The 21,628-nt window shown below is 40.6% G+C and overlaps 1 protein-coding gene across 12 annotated transcripts in view; it reads right to left on the reverse strand.

Annotated features, from left to right (window-relative positions):
* The window catches only part of Mp (Multiplexin), a 657,865-nt gene that overhangs the window by 18,826 nt on the left and 617,411 nt on the right, over window positions 1-21,628 (reverse strand). For 3 of the 12 annotated variants that reach the window (XM_067131163.1, XM_067131169.1, XM_067131170.1), the window contains 8 exons: window positions 21,377-21,442; window positions 20,574-20,704; window positions 20,028-20,180; window positions 16,429-16,527; window positions 14,712-14,855; window positions 11,774-11,959; window positions 10,871-11,006; window positions 8,124-8,206 (listed from right to left, as the gene is read on the reverse strand). In XM_067131163.1, the coding sequence (XP_066987264.1) occupies window positions 8,124-8,206; window positions 10,871-11,006; window positions 11,774-11,959; window positions 14,712-14,855; window positions 16,429-16,527; window positions 20,028-20,180; window positions 20,574-20,704; window positions 21,377-21,442 (998 nt within the window). Of the gene's footprint in view, window positions 1-8,123; window positions 8,207-10,209; window positions 10,270-10,870; window positions 11,007-11,773; window positions 11,960-14,711; window positions 14,856-16,428; window positions 16,528-20,027; window positions 20,181-20,573; window positions 20,705-21,376; window positions 21,443-21,628 lie in introns of all 12 variants that reach the window. The other 9 variants (XM_067131161.1, XM_067131160.1, XM_067131165.1 and 6 more) reach the window with 6 other exon arrangements.

Below are 21,628 nucleotides of genomic sequence, written 5' to 3' on the forward strand. Positions count from 1 at the left end.
CCAGCGGGAAGTAAGAGGCGGAAGGATTTTCATTATATAAAGGGAGCGGATCCTCCGGTCTCGGAGTTTTACCGTCACTTGTTATTGTTATTATTTTTTGTTGTCTGATATTTAGATAAGTCTGTTTATCTACAGGAGTACTCTCCTTTATATTATATATCACGTGAGTCCGGTCCTACACCGGGGCTCCGCGTTATTTTACTGGCAGCCCCCTTATGGTTTAGTTCCTGGTTTCTCTTTCCTTCATTCCCGGAGTACTCAGGGTCTGGAAAGCTTTTACCTTCCACTCTGTGTAATTTAGAGCTTATTGGCCCAGTTTATGATAAGGAGTTCTTCTCCGCGAAGTATTCCGGTTGTAGTTGAGTTTCCCGGCCTTGCCGGCTTTAGATTGCTTAGGGTGGGAGGTTCATGTACTTTTCTGCTTACAGACTGTTCGCTGTGAGGAGCAGGGTGTACCGCCTCCCTCCAACAACCCTACGGTCGCGTCGTATGCGGACCGCTGGTTGTGCGGTCCGACTTGATGATCTGGTTGTTTGGCACCCGATGGTTGTGAGTTTGCTTTGCTCTCTGCACAACCGTCCAGGATGAGTCGGTAGTGACAGTCTTTTCTTCCGCTTTATGCTCCTCATATTGTATATTGTTTATGAGGTTCCCGGACTGGTTTTCGTTCTTAGCTAATTGTTGGTTTTCTTACAGGCGGACGAAGCTTCCAAGAAGTCTGCCTTGGAATCCCTCCGGGCCTGGGTGGCTGGGTTTGGCAGGAATGTTCCGTCGGGGAAGCCCTACGTCCTCGGCGCTAGGTTGAGGACTTGCTCTACCCGGCGCGACGGGTGGCGGCCGCAGTGCCTGAAGATCTTGCCACCCCTATCATCCAGCAAATCCGGGATGAGACCCAGCCACCCCAAGTGGATATCCTCTCTGCGCTGAGGTCTCGGAGGATGTAGCCGCCTTGGATCTTAACCTGGAACCGATGAACACAGAGCAGGACCAGGTGGTAAGTGGTGAGGTAAGTGAGGTTGTTGGGGCGGGCCCCCCTCTGTTTGACTCCCCTGCTTCATCCGTCTCTTCTTTTGCAGGTTTCGTGAAGTCTTCCTCCTTGGGTGATAGAGCTCCGTCTGCTATCCCCAAGTTGAAGTTGAAGACTTCATGGAAGGCGAAGGGCTACAAGTCCTCGACTTCCAAGAAGGCATCGCCCTTCCCCCCGTCGAAGGCTAAGGTTTCAGGACCTGTAGCCTCCGGGAGCAAGTCTGGTTCCTCCGGCAAAGCGCGAGTAAGAGGGCTGCAAAACCAAGCCCTCCTCGCCAACCTGCTTTCACGCGAGGCCTTTGCAAATCAACTTTATAAGAGGTTTACAGAGGACCTAGATACGAGATTTAATAAAATCTCTGAGAAGTTGGCCAGTCATGATAACATACTGGCGGGAATGGCTCACCACCCCCAGCCGAACCACAGTATGTTATCCCGACACTGCGGACCTCCGCGTTCGATGTCGGTAACCCCTTGGCGCTTAGCACTCCGGGCCATCCAACATGATGGCAAGCTGACACTTGAAGGTCTTGGCACGAGACGGTTGGAGGAATTGGAGTTCTTCCCCCCGATCTCCTGCCCCCTTACCCAGGCTTCGTGAGGCTTACAGAGGAAGCTTGGATTCGGTCAGACAAGGTTCCTAGGAGACTGTCATCGTCCCTAGGGACCAAGCTCAGTCGGCTCTTCTGCGCACTCTGGCGGAGTGGCAGGCAGATAATCTGAAGTTGACTCCTTTCAAGGGGCAACTTTACAATGTTCGCCCTGGGAGACAACCTACCCACCCCTTGCTTGGACAAAGTCGCTCTGGCTCGGCCCGAGCGTGCTTCGATGGTAATCCGTTACCACAGTTAAGAGAAACAGACCCTACTTCCCTGGTATTCCCAGGAAGTAATGAGTTCTGGGTGGGCGCCCGTCCACTTTCACTGTCGGGAAGCTGGACCCCTTTGCGCTTCCACGCAATTCAGTGAGCAGCTCCCAAGCTGCGGGAAGCTTTATTGAAGGCGGAGTTTGATGCCCGGACTAAGTTAGCCCGGTCCTTGAACTCCGTCTGCCTTACAAAGCTACTGCCGTCTCCTGCTCGGACGAACCATTCTTTCAAGTTTTGGCTAAATCCTTGCTAGCTGGCTTCCAGTCTGACTTGTTCGAGTTTATCATGGCCAGACTGGAATGCAGGAAGTTCATCTTCGCCGATGCTACTATCCGCCACGAGCCTAACAAGCTCGTTAAAAGCTCGATCTGGGGACCTAACCTCTTCCCTGAAGAGGAGGTCACAAACGTTATGGCCGAGGCTACACGGGCCAATCAGAGTCTGCGCTCTCGCTGGGCATTTCTGCCTATAAGCGCAAGACCCCAGAATCGGCCGGCCCCAAGCGAGAGAGGCAAACGCTTCCAGGAGGCATAAGAGGCCCCACCATCAGGCGGTAGTCCAAGCCGTCCCGGTCTCGGCAGTAGCACAGCCTTCTACCTCCAAGGCTCACCCCCCAACAGTATGTGCTGGTCCAACCAGCTGCACCCTCTTATGTGGCTTCACCAGCCGTACAACCCCACATATGAGGGCCGTGGATACTTTCACGGCCTTAATAGGGTTGCAAGGGAGGAAGAGGCAAAGTCCCTCATGAGGAAGCCCAACACCACCCCAAGGGGAAGACCTGGACGTGGTAGGGGAATAAACCCGCTCCCTCCCACTGAGAGGACACAGGTAGGCGGTCGCCTGTATTGGTTCAGGGACCAATGGACCTTCAGCCCTTGGGCACACAGCATTGTGTCCAAAGGACTAGGATGGAGCTGGATCAAGAACCTCCTCCTCTAACCAGATTTTACCAGCCACCCACATCAATCCTACAGGATTACGTGACAGAATTGCTCAACAAACGAGCAATAAAGAAAGTAAGGCACCTAAAGTTTCAAGGCAGGTTATTCACTGTTCCCAAAAAGGACTCGATCAGCAAAGAGTGATCCTGGATCTGTCGCGTCTAAATCTCTACATAAAATGCGACAAATTTCGCGTGCTTCACGGTAGCTCAAGTACGGACTCTACTTCGCGCGGAGCCGTCACCACCTCTATCGATCTTTCAGGCGCTTATTATCACGTCCCGATTGCGCGGAACTTCTCTCAGTTCCTCGGTTTCAGACTCGGGAATCAAGCCTACTCCTTCAGGGTCATGCCCTTCGGTCTGAACATTGCGCCCAGGGTATTCACCAAGCTGGCGGACACGGTAGTGCAACAACTCCAGTCTCGAGGGATATCCCTAGCAGCGTACCTGGGCGATTGGATAATTTGGGCACCAACAGTTCCAGAGTGTCAGAAGGCTACGTCCATAGTCATCAATTTCCTGGAGTCGCTGGGTTTTCAACTGAACAGAGAAAGTCCCGCCTGACTCGGAGTCCCGGTTTCAGTGGCTGGGTCTCCAGTGGGATCTGTCCTCTCACACGTTATCTCTTCCGCCTCCCAAGAGGAAAGAGATAGCATCTCTCACCAGGAGACTCCTCAAAATCCATCGGCATCCCCGCCGATCCCAAGAAAGAGTCCTTGGATCTCTTCAGTTTGCCTCAGTGACAGACCTGCTCTTAAAAGCGAAATTAAAAGACATAAACAGAGTGTGGCGGAGTCGAGCCAATGTCAAGCTCAGAGACAAGGTCTCCTCTATTCCTCGAATCTTAAAGACAAGACTGCAGCCTTGGACCTCAGTCAGAGGCCTGTCCAAAACAGTTCCGCTTCAATTTCCCCCTCCGGCACTAGTTGTTCACACAGACGCTTCCCCTAAGCGGCTGGGGATATTCACCAAAACAGAAAGTACAAGGAACGTGGTCACAATGTTTCAGCAGTTCCATATAAATACCCTGGAAGCTATGGCGGTCTTTCTAACTCTGAAGAAAATCCGCCCCAACCGGATTCATATCAGGTTGGTATTGGACAACACAGTGGTAGTTCATTGCATCAACAGGGGCGGCTCCAAATCAGGTCGAGTAAACCAAGTAATGGTTGCTATCTTCTCCCTGGCGAACAAGCACGGCTGGCACCTGTCAGCCACCCACCTAGCGGGGGTGCGACGCGTGGTGGCGGATTCCCTGTCCAGGGCTGCTCCGTTGGAGACGGGTGGTCCCTGGACGTGGAATCTTTCAAATGGATTTGCCGCCGGGTTCCGGGCCTCCAAGTGGATCTGTTAGCAACGGAGAGCAACTTCAAGCTCCCCTGTTATGTGGCCCCCAACCTGGACCCTCAGGCGTGCATACAGACGCAAATGACAGTAGATTGGAACAATTGGGAGAAGATTTATCTGTTCCCTCAATAAATTTACTGCTGAAAGTATTACACAAACTCAGGACATTCAAAGGTCAACCAGCCCTAGTAGCCCCTATTGGCCGAAGAGCAATTGGTTCCCTCTTCTTCAGGAACTGGGATTACAGCCTTCGGTTCCCAAGCCCATTCTGACCCAGACAGTACAAACCAAGACTGTGTCAGCTTCTCAAGAATTCAGAATGCCCTAGTTTTATGGACTTTATAAAATTAGCAGCCCAAAAAGGGCTGTTTTTAGAATCAGATAAAAGAGATTCTACTCTTAGACAGTATGACTCAGCAGTCAAAAAAATTAGCCTCCTTCCTGAAAGCATCTGAAGCCAAAATCATGACGGCTAATTTAGGAGTTTCCTTCTTTAGATCACTGTTTGAGAAAGGCCTTGCTCCGGCCACTATTACCACAGTCAAGTCAGCATTGAAGAAAGTATTTCTTTACGGCTTTAAAAATCGACCTTACAGATTCCTATTTTTCATCTATCCCCAGAGCATGCGCGTCTGAGACCAGTATCACGCCCACAGTCTGTTCGTGGTTTCTCAATGATGTCCTTAAGTTAGCATCAGAGTTGGATAACTTTCATTGCTCTTATCAGGATCTGTTAAGGAAGACTTTATTTTTGATTAGCTTGGCTTCAGGTGCTAGAATCTCAGAGCTGTCGGCTCTCACTAGAGGTGATAATTTTGTGAACTTCCTCTCGTCTGGAGAGGTCCTCCTTTCCCCTGACCCTAGATTTTTGAGCTAGAAACGAAGACCCACAGGACAGGTGGTCTCCTTGGAAGTGGTGCCCCTTCCTCAAGACCAGTCTTTATGTCCAGTTTATACACTTAAATCTTACCTTTAAGAACTCCACAGAGTAAGTCGGGTCCTCTTTTTATCAGGGAGAAAGGTGGTACTCTTTCACTGAATGCTATAAGACAACAAATTCTATATTTCATTAAACAGGCCAACCCAGATTCAGTTCCTAAGGTTCATGATATTCGAGCAGTTGCTACTTCCATTAATTACTTTCATAATATGGACTTCTCAGAGTTATCTAAATTTCTGGGTTGAAATCACCTCTAGTGTTTAAACGCACTATTTAAAATCGCTCAAAGCCCTGAAATTTTCTACCATAGCTGTGGGAAGTGTCATCTCCCCACCTTAACTGATCATATCCTTATCCTTTCCTTTCCCCCCCTTCCGCCTGCCTCATTTACTTCTCTGCTTATTCTCCTGGTTGATTATACCTCACTGCCTGGCTCCTCATATTGATGTATCTTGTATCTGTTGATGGAAAAGTGTAATCTGACATGCCATGATTGTTTTTTCTTATGGGGTACTGGACGGTTTTTATTTGGCTCCATTACCCCAGATATATGTATATGTTCTGTATATGTTAATTTTCATTGATCTTGTCTCTTACGTGTTTAGCCTAAGTTTACGTGTATAGTATTAAGGTTGTATTTGCAATTATTTTATGCACATTTCATGTTTCACCTTGCTTTAAGTAATTTTAAGATTTTTGGGGCTTCTTCCCGTCGTGCGAGACCTCCCCAGTGTTCATAGTATTAAGTTTTTGATGTGCCTTAGGTTTAGTATACCTTAGTTTTAGTATTCTTGCTACATGAAAGAGATTACTTGATTAAAATTATTTTGGTAAAGTTTTTGCCTTTTTTCTTCAGATTACCCCTTTTTTTCCTTGTAGTTTGCAGCCTTGGCATGATTCTCTATCACTATTTCACCGGCTGACACGGACTGGACTCAGAAAAGGGATTTTGACAAAGGAAAAATCTATTTCTGAGGAAGGTCCCGTGTCACCCGTGACCCTCCCTGGATCACCTAGTACTCCCCCCCTTGCACATGCCAAGTCTGGGGTTAATGCTAGCATGGAATGAGGTAGGTGGCGCTGGTGTCGCCGTCCTGGCGGGTGTTTGAGTGTAGGGGCTGTAACGGCTCACCGCTCTGTTCGGGGATTTTGATAGGGAGAGATCTTTCGAGTAGGTTTCCGTGGTAGTGGTATTTCACTCACCCTTCTTTATACCCCGTCTTCTAGAAGGCGCTCGACTGGGGTAGTAACCCCAGCTTTCCTGAAAGCTCTTTTCTCTGGTATATCTAGCAATGTTATACCTAGAAATTCGTGCTGTAATGGAATTTCACCGGGTGACACAGGACCTTCCTCAGAAATAGATTTTCCTTTGTCAAAATCCCTATATATATATAGGTCAATCTATACTTAATACCATCACAAAAAGAAAGAGAACATATACGGATGTACAAGTTGTCTTTATTCCAACATTTAAGTAATTTCTTACGTAATTACATCATCACGGCTGTTAAAATTTAAAACAGGAAATTCCTTGTAATTATAAAAACAAGGAAAAATTTTATAAAAGAAAAAAATCAGGACAAAATCATGAGGGAAGTGTGACATCTGCGAGTTCAATGACAGAACAAGCTGTCAGATAAGTGGCGATTCCAGAATAGGAAGGCTGGAGGGCTTGTGGTGTTGTCAATGTATGTTTTAAGAATTTTAGGATGATTTCTAATACTGTGTTCGAATGTTCTGGGTTTGAAATTCTACCACCAGTACAAAAACCTACCGAATTGATACACACCTTAAGTGTCTACTGGAGGATCCATATATGATGATCCCATATATATATATATATATATATATATATATATATATATATATATATATATATATATATATATATATATATATATCATATATATATTAGATATATATATATAATATATATATTTAAAATATATTATATATATACAGTATATAATATATATGATGATATATATATATATATATATATATATATATATTTTCATAGTATATACAATTTTGTTTTGAGATTTCTCTGCATATTTATAGTGTATGCACATGTTTGTTTGCATTTTGAATATTAACCTATGTCTTCTTAGGTGGTCCCGTATGGCAGCTGTTATTGTTCCTTATATTTTCTCTTCATACAGTTACACACACATACACCTCTTTCCTCTTTGCGCTGCATATCACTGTTCTAACCTTTACTGTAATTCTTTCCTCATTTACTATGAGTGTAATATCAGAGAAGGTGTGTGAGGTGCATGTGGTGGGGTTGGTTGCGTTTTCTTAAAGCAGAAGCTTTACCCATTACATTGTCTAAGGTCCAAGATGAAAAGCAGCAAGAAGAAATCAAGTGATAATATAGTGTAAAGGGAACAGAGATTTCCTCTTTCTTGGCTTCTGGAAAAAAGGAGAAAAGTGATGGAGGGGAATTGGAAGCGAGAGGGACTCCGGGGATAGTGAAGAACTTGGTCTGTGAAGCCTCTTGGAATTATGTCTTATAAAAATGCAATTGTGTGCAGGAGAAATTTCCCTCTGGAATGGACTCACCCCTGAGTTTATGATTTATAGTTTTGCAATGCTGTTCTTTGCAGTGATTATGCCTTTTATCTTTCCCAAGCCTGGATAGGGACCTGGAGTCAGGAAGGCCATCAGTCTGTAAAACATCAGCCAAACCAATTACAAGTCTAAAAACACCTGGAAAACTCTTTACATCAGCAGATCAACTAGGGATTAAGCTGAGAAGATATACATATAACATGCAATGTGTAGTGTAACTAATGTCTTCTATATAAGCATGCATAATAAAGGTACCTTGGTCTGAGTTTTGTTGAGGTTAGGTAGTAGCCCTAGCGTAGGGACTCGCCATCTCCAACTTTCTTATACTACAGTCATTTCTTGAAGGCATGGTTGTGTTGTATTTAAGGGCATCCTTAGTGATAATGAACCAGAATTGAAGTATCCTATCTTAGCAGTCTTACCTTTAGCATATCTTGTCTTGTAGAAAAGGTAATGGCCCCTGGGACAACAGCAAAGGATCTTTCACTGCCGTCTCCTGCGCGACCTGGCCAAGTAAATAATAATAGGTTTTTGCTATTCAGATTATTCTGTCAAAAGCTCATTGTTAAAAGATGAGTATTAATATTTTTATATATTTTATTAAATTTAAAAAAAGGGCTTACATACCCAAACAGTAAAGTATAGGCTGTTTCAGAGGTTTACAAAATTACTTAGGATAAGCTTATGCACGTCTTTGTAAGGGCTGAAAATCAAGATGAATACAGTAATCACAACAGATACATGTATGTCTATTATACAGGAGTTCACAACAAATTTCACAGGTTACATTCCAGAAAATTTTAACAAATATTACAAAACAATGGTAACTGACAGAAAACACTAAAATCTCCAATAAGACAGGCAAACAATTTTCTACAAAAAAACCCTAAGGTTAAATATATTCCTATGTTCTTGGGATGCACACGATCTTACAAGTTTAATTTTTAAAAATTTTTCTTTTTTGCTTTCCATAAATGTTCTTATAATTCCAAAAACTTAGTTCTAAAACCTAAAGTTTATCACACTTAAGGTTTCTGGTTCCATTTTGTGGTTAATGTCCAAATGTGGGAGCTAATCTGGATTAGGGATCACCCCTGTCTTGTTTACCACAATAGCAGACATTCTCAGCAGGAAGCTTTTGGGACTGAATCCATTGCCACTAATCTAGTAATAAGGAATTTGAAGTTATAACAACAAAAAGACAAAACCTAGTTTGGCTGTGAAAAAGCACTGTACAACAAAAATAGGTTTAAGACACAGGACAGCAAGTAAAGCTGAGTAACTGAGAGAGAAGAGAGAGTTAAGCAAGGAAAAACCTGCAACTTACAAAAAGTTATTTTGGATGTTAGCAAGAAGCTATGTGAGCTGTAAAATATGACAAAACAAAATGGAAACAAATCTGCATGCAAACTGCACAAAAAATTCCTAAAGAAGTCAAGATAAGAGCTGATCTGTAAGCAAATTACACAAAAAAATTTCTACAGAAGTCAAGATAAGAGTTGATCTGCAAGCAAATTACTGTACAAAAAAAATTCTACAGAGGTCAAGGTAGTAAAGAGCTGATCTGCAAGCAAATTACATACAAAACTCACAGAAGTCAAGATAAGAGCTGATTTGCAACCAAATTACACACAAAATTCTTACAGAAGTCAAGATAAGAGCTGATGCGATTACAATCATGTATGTATTTTTACGAGGTGTAAAAACTGGGGCATTATGAAAACCGAAATAATGGAAATAGTAAAATGAAAGGCTTAAAGGGATGCCACAAAAACCACAGATATGATACCCATAAAGAGGGTGGCAAATTTTAACTTTACTTCAAAAGTAGAGACAATAAATCAACCCACCAGGAAGAAGTACTGTAGAAGGTAACCAACCTACCAGAAAGACGTTGAAGGTATGGTAAGAAATCTGAAGAGGAAATGTTGTGGGAGAATGCCATAATTCATAGATGCACTGCAGTGAGGAATGCAAGAATATTAAACTGAGTGGAAAGAGAAACCAGTCTGAAGGGCTCACAATATGACCAAGAGCCCATTCTTAATCTAGCAATTATAAGATGAACCTGCAGACAGCACAAGACGACAGTCAGTAAAATAAAACTGTGTGACTGACTCCAGGGGATGATGGGAAATAGGTAGGGTGGCATACAGGTAAATATAATGCCAGTGGGATGACAGACCTGAGTCCTCATCTTCTTCAGGTATAAAGAGGAAACAAAGGGAAAGCCAAGGTGGGGGTGGAAGTTAAACACCAAAGAAAGTGACAGACCCACTTAATGAAGGAAAGTTCCACCAAAGTGGAGTAACAAAGTGGAAAAGATACAAGAAGTAAACAACAACTATTATAAAGTAACAAAGTGAAAAAGATACAAGAAGTAAACAACAACTACTGTACTACATTGAAGAAAGGTAAAAGTATATAAGAGACTTGGTTATTAAACGGAACAGACACTGACAAGACCAAGATATTTTAAAAGGAAGGAAAATATGACAGTTTTGGCACCTCTATTCCTGGGCTTTCCAGAGATCCATCGGCGTAGTTCAGCAATGCCTCCAAGGTTCCCTGGGATTGCATGCAAAGAAAGCCAAGTAAATCTTAAAGGTTAGTTCAAGAAAATCATGTGGAGCAGAATTTTAAAGATTTGGTGACGTGAATATTCTTGACACTCTCACAAGTCTGTATCCATAGAGGGTGAAGATGCTGATGATTAATTGAGAATTTTAATAATTATTCCTTCTTATTACTGTGATTCTTCAGAAATTTTTTGTTGTCAGCATTGAGCCTCTACTTTTCCTATATGGCATCTAAATATGTGAGAGAGAGAGAGAGAGAGAGAGAGAGAGAGAGAGAGAGAGAGAGAGAGAGAGAGAGAGAGAGAGAGAGAGAGAGAGAGAGAGAGAGAGAGAGAGAGAGAGAGAGAGAAACTGGAAATTTAGGTGCCTTATTAAAGCGATACGTCACACAAACTTGTGAGTTGTATCTGTCATTAGTTATATTTTCCAAAATAAATCAAGAAGCTATTGCTCAACTTCTTTTTGGAAAATTTCGTATTGTGGGATGTAGTTATAAAAAGAGAACATTACTCAACTTTAGAAACATTTTAGATATAAATCTTACACCATTATAGCAGAAGCAAAAAACCTTATACAGTATAATAACTTACCTCTTGGGCCAGGTATGCTGGAACCTGGCTCCCCAGGTGGCCCTGGTTTTCCAGGGAACCCTCTTCCAGGTGACCCAGGGGCACCTGGTCTACCCTCAGGGCCTTCAATGGACAGCCCTGGAGGGCCAGGAGGACCCTGTTTGACAGAAAATGAAAATAAGTGAATATATAAATAAATGTGCATTAAAATCTAAAATCCATTACCATCAATCTTTAATTGCACTGACTCATAATTCCACAATAATATACACCTTTTTATATTATTCTTATGCAATGACTTTTCTGGTTCTAGATGTGCAAAGCTGAGCAAAAATTACATATTCCTCAAAAATAAGTAAACAGGGAAATTGGTAACAAACTTAAGAAAAGATTTTCCTTGGGTAAGAGTGCTGGTGTGTGTGTGTGTGTGCGTGCGCGTGGGGGCAGGGGGCAGGTATGGAGCAGGGATAGGGGCATGATGCTAGATGACTTCTTGGACATAAAAGTACATTTAAATAAGCTCTTCATTTCTTGGGTAAGAACTCTGTACGGCATAGAATTTTACCCATCCTGTGTGTGTGTGTAAAAACTATAGGGCACAGAATCTTACCCATCCTGTGTGTGCATGTGTGAGATACAACTTTAGTGCACAGAATCTTACCCATCCTATGTTTGTGTGTGTGAGAGAACTCTATAGGGCACAGAATCTTACCCATCCATTGTGTGTGTGTGTATGTAGGAGGGAGGGACTGGTTGGAGCTGACAAGAGGACAAAAAGCTAGCAACTTCCCAAATAGAAAATAAAAATGCATTAAACAGAGGTTTTCACTTCTGAAACTACCAAACTACAAAGTTAAATTGGAAAAAAATGTTAAATAAAATAAAAGATCACAGCTAAACTTTTCAACATAAGTGCTGACTTACAGGTGGACCTGGTGGTCCTGCTGGACCAGGTACAGGAATGAACATCTCCCCATCAATCCCCCTAAGCGGTTGAGCAGGCAACCCAGGTGGTCCAGGTGGGCCAGGGGGACCTGGTGGCCCAACAGGACCTGGCAAACCTGGTGGGCCAGGATTTGAGTTTCTTGTGTCGTCTGAACTGCTGCCACCCTTTGGATAAAACATTTAATTAAAAGAAGCCAATGAGTTCAACCCACTAATTTTCCTCACCTTTGTCTCATTTTCTTTTTCTCTCCCACTAACTGCCATAACATTCACATATTTCACGGAAGAGCTCAGGACTCTCCTATCCTGCATACTATATTAATTTAACAAAGTTGATAATAGTTTGATAATACAAAAATGATCATTTCTATCTCATCAGCACTGCTTTGGAGATAAGCAAACCACTTTATCAGTGCAGAGTAAAATATGTTGTTTTATGCCAAAAGAAAAAGGTCTCCATTTCCTATAGTATACATAAAGTGACTAAAACACAAATATAAAATTTTCCAAATATCTATTTTTCATAGGTATACAAAGCAAAGCCTTTCTAGTGGAGAATAGTATCTGCCGTATGTAGCCAAAAGGCTGAACGAACATAGCCATAACTATGCAAGCAAGGAATCACTTTATCATCTGCTGCTGGGACTTAGCAGGGTGGTAGAGGCTTTGGTTTATATACCTTTGAAATAAAGAAGTTACTTTTAAAAATTTGGTGTTTGTTCCTATGAGAATACAAACCAATGCATTTTGACTGGAAACTTGTTTTAAGTGGCTGGTTGTACAAAAAGTAGCTGTAAAAGACATTCCACCCAGAAGAAAATCTTCCTGGGAGAAGATGCCCCCAAGAAACATGTTTCTCAAAATCCGTTTCAAATCTGGTGATAAGGAGACAAGACAAGTAGTCTTGTGCAATAAAAACCCACAAAATGGGGAAAAGATCCTAAAGAACAATGCCAATTCTCATAGGAAGTGACATCCCGCAGGGAGGTACTGCCATTAGCGTATCTCACTGTGCACTGTAAGCATTACTTACAGGTCTTTGCAGCATCCCAACTGCAACCCCCCAATTTTATTCCTTTCGCTGTACCTCATTCATATTTTCTTCCATCATACTTTCCACCCTCTCCTAACAATTTTTTCAAAGTGCAACTACGAGGTTTTCCTCCTGTTACACCTTTAAAACCTTTTTACTCTCAATTTCCCTTTCAATGTTGAATGACCTCATAGGCCCCAGGGCTTGGCTTTTGGCCTAAATTTTGTATTCCATTCCATTACACTCCACTGAGTAACGAGACTGGAAAGCAAGAGAATCCAAGTGACTAATTCAAAGTAAAGCATTAGGTTAGGCTCCATTGTGTCACCTACCCCTTTGTATAAAGAGGTGTTGAAGGAAATGCATTCTAGACTACCTAGAACTGGTTGCTTGTTATGCACTCACCAGTATCTCAACTGATGTTCGCCATGCACTTTGAGCTAGTTAGTGCTCTGAAAGGAAAAGGAAGGAATTGGCCCCCCCCCCACAAAACATCCGAACTTCCTACAGATAATCATATTAATCCACTGGTTTGAACACTGATGAGCAAGAACAGTAAGAGCCCCTCCTCCAAGGTTCTAATAACCTCCAAAACATAGTCTTTTTGTCTGGAGTTGGAAGGCCTGTCACTGAGAATTCTGCCAATGTACTGAGTCAGATCAAGCCATGATGCTGCCTGAAGGGTACACATAGCCACACACTACAAGACATTCGACTCCAAAAAATTGAAAGCCTAGCCTTCCTGTCAAAGTCTTTCGAGGGGTAGGTCATTTGTCAGCCAGCGGACTGATGATTCTAATGAAGAGGTGTGGATTCTGAGGCCTCTGGAATGCAGTACCTCTTCTGTCCTGAAAGTGGTTGCGGAAGGAGACTGCAAGATCTGCTGAAGACAGGTGAACTACCAGGTCCATCAACCACATTGTTCTCCTCTTCCAAAACACCATAAGCCAACTGTAACCAAGTACAGATGAGTCTCCGGACAGCCACCCACAGCCAACTCAGCAGACAAGACTGTAGGTTGGCAAGTAGCAGAGGCTGCCCTCCCCAGATTATTATGTTTATGGATGAATGCAACCATCTCCTGAAAATACTGTCCTAATTCAGTAATTTGGGGTTCTGAAGGAGACGAATCATCCAAGGGTGCAAGTTCCAAGGAATGTTTCGACCCTTCTTTAGCTGCAGAAAAGAATTCTCATGAGCCCAAAACTCTGAAACACTATCTTCAAGGGAAGACCCAGGCAAACTTCCTGCAAAGGGAGTGTGATGAGATGTTGGATCAGAGACATTCCTCGAAACTAAGCATTGTTTACTTGGCTATCCACTTGAGAACCGGAAACTTGACCATGTGAAATAGAAGGGATTGGGATCTCTCTCCTTGTGGACCAAGGTGGAGAGGAGTGATGAGCCTCTCCTCACACCCTGTCTCGGACTGGAAATGAGGGGATAGTGCTTATGAGAGGAATGAGTTCTCCTGCATTCACTGAAGCATATGTGAGAATGATGTCTACGTTCATCCAAGGGAGAGTGGAAAGTGGTAGCACTTCATACAGCATGGTCAAAAGATAAAAGTAATGCCTTGCATACTAGGAGCCTCACTGGTACCCCTACTAACTCACATGCGTCACCAAATGGCTAACCTTGTACCTACATTCATTCAGTCGTTCAGCCTGCACAAAAGATATTCTCCACTTAAAAGGCATTGGTTTACATTCCCATAGGAAACCATAAACTTTACCTTGTTAGGTTTACAAACACTCATAAACATTTTTTGAATGATTAAATAAATGTCCAAGATTTCATAGGTACTCATGCCTATTTTTCAGAAAAATAATTTATCCCTTACATCAGCTTAAGTGGGTTTTACTCAGGTGATGAAATACTTACAAGGATACCATTGAAGAATCCTCCCGCAGAAGATGGTGATGGAGGTCCTGGGGGTCCTGGTGGTCCTGGAGCTCCAGTTTCTCCTTTGATCCCTATTCCTGGGTTACCAGGGGGGCCTGGTGGACCTGGTCTCCCTGGTAGTCCCTGCATAAGAAGAAGTTTCATGAAAACAATCACAAAATGGAAAATTACACCAAACTGACAGGATGAATATATGAAGTAACAAAGCCAATGACTTGCTGAATATGGGAATGAAAAAAATTAGAAACTTGATTGGGTGGATACAGGAGATAAGCCACAGTGAGTAAAGTGACTGGCTAAATATAAGAATTATGAAAAAGTACAGTAAATTGGCTTGGTGTATGTAAGACCAAAGAAATAGTGAATTGACAGGTTGTAACAAGAAATTAAGAATTAATAGTGAGTTGACTGGTTCAATATGAAGGTTAAGAAATTACATGGTAAACTGTATAAAACAGGAAGAAAAAAGAATTATGAAAATATAAAAAGAAAAGATTTAGGTGAAGCTGTGGCAAAGAAAAGGAAAAAAGTATACATCTTTTGCTTCAACTTTATTTTCGAATATGAGGTTTGGATACTATATTCTATGGCATCCTGGCACAAAACCAATTAGATTAAGCAGCAGCCTTGATTAATAAGTAGCCTAACATCTAGGATTAATACAAAAACAGAATAAAAACTATGACAAGAAAATTCACTCTGTAGGAAACTAAGTAAAGTTTTGGGTTAAGATGAAATTAGCAAAAACTGAAACAAAGCATCAATCCTTGATGGGACATGCAACATGCAGTAGGTTTTATCAGGATGACAGCAAAACATTAATTGTTCAGGAGGTTGTTATCATGCATGTTTGAAGCTTAGAAATGTGCAAATGGAGGGTATTTATCAAGAATTTCAGGTACGCTAATAACTACAATCTTACGTAACATTCACACTACACTTACTCTACTAAAAATATTGTACTTTGGTTTACACACACAAGCACATTTCATACAATGGATAAAGACAAAAATTATCCTGTGATACACAGCAATCATCAAACACATTTCAGTACTTACAAATTCAGTGACATTCTACAAGAAAGACAAAAACAAACATGTTATTACACAATTTAATAATATAATTATAATTAGCTCCAACGAATCAGCATATATAACTTCGAGGCAGATACGCAAAATACTGTATAAGTATTGCTTAGTCTGACATTTAAGAACAGCCTGGTTGTTGTCCATAAACTATAAAGCTGTATTACGTATACTTTTAATGCTTTTTTAATTTCATACATCGGAATATTTGAAAGGTTCGTAGTCATATAATGGTCAACACTTAGGCAATCAAGTTCATTAAACACTTTTTTCCCCTCTGAAATGTTATGGTATTTTGTGTTAATTAATGTCCATAGCCCAAACTTACAGATCCCAGAACCATGCGTTACCTTAATAAGTTAGATGAAGATAGAAAACTCAGCTCCTTAACTAAGAAACCAATTGGCCTCTGTCTCATGTCACTTAAGAAAGAAAGTTACACCAAGTGTGTGTGTGTGTGTCCTGGTATATTATGTACACAAATTTCTGAAGGTATCTGGGAGTATGTTGTAACTGCACATAATCATGAGACATACATAAGGGAACAGAAACTGAAGCACTTAGGGCACATGATACCAGTGGTGCAACGTGGTACCCGTGGCATAACTTACCGGCCAGCCAGGAAGGCCCAGGTCACCGAATGTCCCTGGTGGACCTGGTTGGCCTGGACGACCTCGCTTGCCTCGCCTGCCCCGGTCTCCTTTGCTGCCCTGCAATGGGATGGAGGTGAGGAAGGCACTCTGAAGGGACCCTCCATCTTTCTCTCTCTCTATCAAATATACTTTCTGATATAGAAAACCATGCTCCTCTTAAAAATAAAAACTAATGCACTTTTTAAATAATGAGTCTTGAACGCGTTTTGATCCACTCTGTAACGATGAAATATACTTTCATGTTCTACTAAATTTGGTGATCTCAGAATGCTCCAATAACTTTTCATGAAGAATAGTTTTTTCTTAAACTTTAAGTCAAAAGGCTTTCTTAATTTCTCTTTTTTTCTATCATCTTTATATGTTTCCCACTGAAATCATAGGAATCTAAAAGGAAAATAAATGATGAAATTTTCTTGCAAACTGAAGTTAGTGCTTAGATCAATATGCTAACCTCAGTCTTTTTACCAGCATAGGTTTGAATCTCATCTAGGAAGGATTTATTCATTTATTAACTTCTGGATTTCATGGATTTCATTTACATTCTGATCTTAGTTTAGCTTATAGCTAAAGAACTACATTCATGTAACACTGTGAACATATCTGACGTAGTATCAGTATTTTTCAAAGTTGTTGTAATGAGTAAAACGTATATACTGTAACTATGAAATTCCCTTGCTCAACAAAAGCCATGACCATTTTAAAAGGGCAATTACAGGACTTTTTTATGTTTTTAGTATTGTTTAGTATTGATAAGAAATGGCACAAGGGAAAATATACAATTTCATTGTACCACTGAAAGGGCAATAGTTGGCCAACTGTAATTCACTGTGGAGCACACTCAGATTCCTTATCTTCAGGTGGATGTTGTATCCCTTAAGTCTAGGCATACTGTTTTGTGTGTTGCACATTGTCACTTTGCGTCATTACTTTGCCCATTACTTCTATTAAAACTGTTGGTCTTGGGAGTACTGAAACAAGCCTAGAATTTAAGGCCATTTGGAATTTTGTATTTAGAATACAAACTACTGTCAAGTTACAATATGACTCATAAGCACTAATATCATAATACCACTCCTATCTGGTAATAAGGACATACAGTAAAGCAAGAGTAAAACGGTTTAAAGCATGGCGAACAAGTATAATAAAAACAAGGAATTGTCAGAAGTCAAATCATATTCTTGTCATGAGGGATATAACTGGACAGTGAGCAGCTGAAAAAAAGTTCAGCACCCACAATTGGTAACTATAATGAAAATGCATCTTTAAAGTCCAACTGGTATTAATTTATCATCAACACAAACAGTTTCTGAGCTTAACGCCCCCTCTTCAGTCTTTACTGAAGATAGGATCTTAAGCTCGAAATGGTTTGTGGTAACATACCAAAGTCATTGCACTTGCCTCTTCTAAACCAGAGAACACCTAATAATTCAGTTCAAATCAATCAGTGGCAACACTAAAGTATTTTTCTTGGTCTTTAAAGACATTTCATAATTGTTGTAAATTTTCATAATGGTACAATCAGTCACTGACTCCTGACAGTTTGAGCTGTGGTATCAATACTGTACTCCCCTGATGGTTTTTACATGACAAACCACATAAGAAATCACTGTTTTAGCAGAACATGAAAGTTTGTATTGTTAGTTCTCCTAAGATATTCCTCTTGCACACAATCTCACGTCTTTTGATGGCAAAGAATACTTCACATTTAGGGTAAAGATACCAAGAGTTGTCAAGAAATATAGCGATAGTAGGATGCCAAAACTTTATTTATTAAATGAAAAGCATAAAACTTACGTTACGTCAATCGTTAGTAATGGTACACGTATTATTTTCTTGCTGTGATTTTTTCAGTTGTCTTTCAGCGAGTTTCTGAACTCAAAGCTTTGTCTTCAAGAAGTATGTTTTGCTTTAGTCTTTAAAAGCAAAATGAAAGCAAGCTAACAGCAATATTTTTGACTGCTCTTAAAAGCCTTCTTGACAAAGGTTTTTCACTGGGGTAAAAAGCAACTGAACAGGCAACTTAATGGTCTTACCATAGACCAAGCAGGATGTAAAAACACGAAATAAGAAAGGGTAAGAAAAGTGGGTACACATACTCCTGCCCGTGATACAGAGATAAATTAACTGTATTTTGGAATAAATTTTGTAACATAGAATATTTTAATGAGGCTGATGGTTGTTCCAAAGGGTTGCCTAACAAAGAGATGTAAAATCCATAGATAACAGACAGAAAGAGAGAAAACGAGTAAGGGAAAACAAAGCGAGAAAAAAATGTGAAGTACTGTACACAGGAATGTGAAACAAGGTTATAGTTCATGTCTTATCATTGCGTTAATTTTCTATGGACAACTTCAGTACCCCCTTATGGTCTCAGGACTATTTGGTATAGAATAAACATACCACATAGTTTTATCTTACAAACACCTTTTTCTCCTGTCAGTGCACAAATGCAAACACTCATCATGAATTAATAATTTATCCAGCATGTATTTAGTGTTACCATTGGCATTAAATTTTTGTCAAATCATCCAAAGTTCCAGCCACAGCAAAAGTGGGTGCAAACGCCTGTGATAGGAGGAAGCAAGCAGGTGAGGAGACATGATCATATCAGAATTCTTCTTAATTCTCTGCTTGCTGCTTTAAAGCATGAGACATGAATGCGGTTAAACAAAGCTAACAAACTTGAAGCTGGAGATGCAGGTCAGATGTCACTTGTTAAGGTAAAACCTCAGACTAAACAATGCAACCACTTGTTTTCTCCATCATGATGCATTATATTTTGGAAGAATTAATATTTATTAGATTTGCTTAACACATGCTTATTTGGACAAAACTTTCACAGGGAAAATTTTTAAAATTTGTTAAATTTTTTAACTCGATATATCATAAAACAAGAAAATTTAATACTTACACTCTAGGCACTGTTCAGCTACTAATTATATAACTGTACATGAAATTATCCTCCCAATATAATACTATTACAGACATGTAGAAACACTTCAACTGAAGAATGTCTATTATATTGAAATTATTATTCCAGAATAATCGAATCCCAATATTTCTGCATCAAAGGCTGCTTACCTGTTCCATAACATACTGGAAAGGAACCTAACTCTATTCCATGAACGGTTTCATGACTAATGTCTGGAGATGATAATCTGACGTCCAAAAGATAGATGCTGATCTGTTTTCATGTGAAGACCAATATTTGAAAGACAGCCTCTTCTATGTTCACAGCTTTTATGTGTGACAGCTAAACTGGCTCCAAGACTAAAGTCTCAGTGGCAAGGATTATGTCTCAATCCATATTCAAGATTTTTCAGATACAACTAACCTAACGTCTCTGAGATGCTTACCTGGTTTCGTGACTGTACCTCACATGCTAACCTGTTTTCTTGACTAATGTTTGCCAGACAGCTGACCTGCTTTGATGACTGACGTCTCAGAAATGGATACCTTGTTTCATGATTCATATTATTTTGATAATTAACATGATGACTGATGACTTGAGAGACAGCTAACCTGGTTTTAAGACAGATGTCTCAAGAGGAGCTAACCTTTACGACAGTGATGTTGGTCCCATCAGGCTGGATAATGGTAGTGATAGGACCAGGAGGACCCCTGGGGCCGACATCACCTTTCAAACCCTGGGGGCCTTGAGATCCTGTTTCACCTGGGAGTCCTGGTAGTCCATTTTCACCTCTTGCACCCTGTAAAAACAGAAAAGGATTTTTTGCTATTCTAGAAGTTATGAAAGGTGTAATATGAGAAAAATAAAAAGGTACCAACAAAACTTAGTCTCGTCCTTCTAACCAGTATTTCGACTTTCACACTAGCACAGAGATATTCTATACTTCTATGCTACTCACAAGTTCATAAGAAAACTGAAATATTACTCAGTTACTTTCTTATTTGTATTCAATACTGAAAGAGAGAGCAATCTTTTAAGCAAAAACACTTGACACATCGGGAATAAAAAAGAAAAGTTGAGTACAAAAAGACAGCAATTAAGAGATCAAAGCTTGTGTAAAAGCAGTGATAGGCAAATAAGGGGTACAGTATAAAGAAATTTGTAATTATTTTATCCTTGTATTTCACATTACCTTTACTCCCGAAATTCCTTTGTTTCCAGGCAGTCCTGGGTTTCCTGGGATACCAGGATTTCCTGGAGATCCTTGGATGCCTGGTATACCTGGGGGGCCGGGTGGTCCTGGGGGTCCTCTTAAGCCACCCTCTGTAAATAATGATAACCTTTAAGTATCAAACCAAAAATAAAGTAGCCATGGGATATCAAAAATACTCCCAATATAGAAAAGATAGGGATGTCATAATACCTAATTCCTGGAACACTTTACTTAATCACTATTAAGTTTACTCAAAGATCCAATTTATAACTATATTTTCAAAACTCAATAACTGTGGTAATACAAAGGAACTGATTTAATTTTCATGGCAGCAGATAACTAATACATTTTCATTCACATGCAGTAATCACTGTTTAATAATAATCATGGCACTACACTAAGATAATGAACATTTTCATAATTTATGTTCACAATGAAGATGGTCCCTGACATCTTTAAGTTCTTATGCTATGGTAGTAAATATCAGGTATGATTCTACAAATAAGCTAAGCAGTTACAAGTTATTGTTCATTTAATAAAAATCTATATTGCTGGACGAAACCTCAAGCTTGTCTATATTACAGGTTTTGAGTATAAGTACAAAACAAGAAGGGCAGATCATCTGACGTATAAGAGAGGTAATTTTCAAAGAAATGCCATTACAGGCAGCAACTTCGCCATTCCAGTCTCGTCTGGATGTATTGCAAACCTTGCTCTCGTCCAAATCCTTAGCTCGCTTGCAAATGACTATTTCCGAAGGCTGGAAACAACTGAGAACTTACTTGGATAGAAAGGCTTGTAGGCCACCAGTCCTGATCCCTCCAGAGCGAAATCTTCATCATCGTAGTCTGTGTGTGTCATTGACGTGCAATCATAATAAAGCAAAAATGAAACAAAAAGGGAATTCAGAAATATAACCAAAAATGTAAAACTTTGCTCCAGAAATGAAGCAAGAATTAAGAACTATACAACTAAAAATAAATAAGGGCAATGACAGTCCTTTGAAAAGAATGATATAGGTAAAAGGTTGATAA

Source organism: Macrobrachium rosenbergii, chromosome 29, assembly GCF_040412425.1.
Source record: "Macrobrachium rosenbergii isolate ZJJX-2024 chromosome 29, ASM4041242v1, whole genome shotgun sequence".
NCBI classification, from domain to species: Eukaryota; Metazoa; Arthropoda; class Malacostraca; order Decapoda; family Palaemonidae; genus Macrobrachium; species Macrobrachium rosenbergii.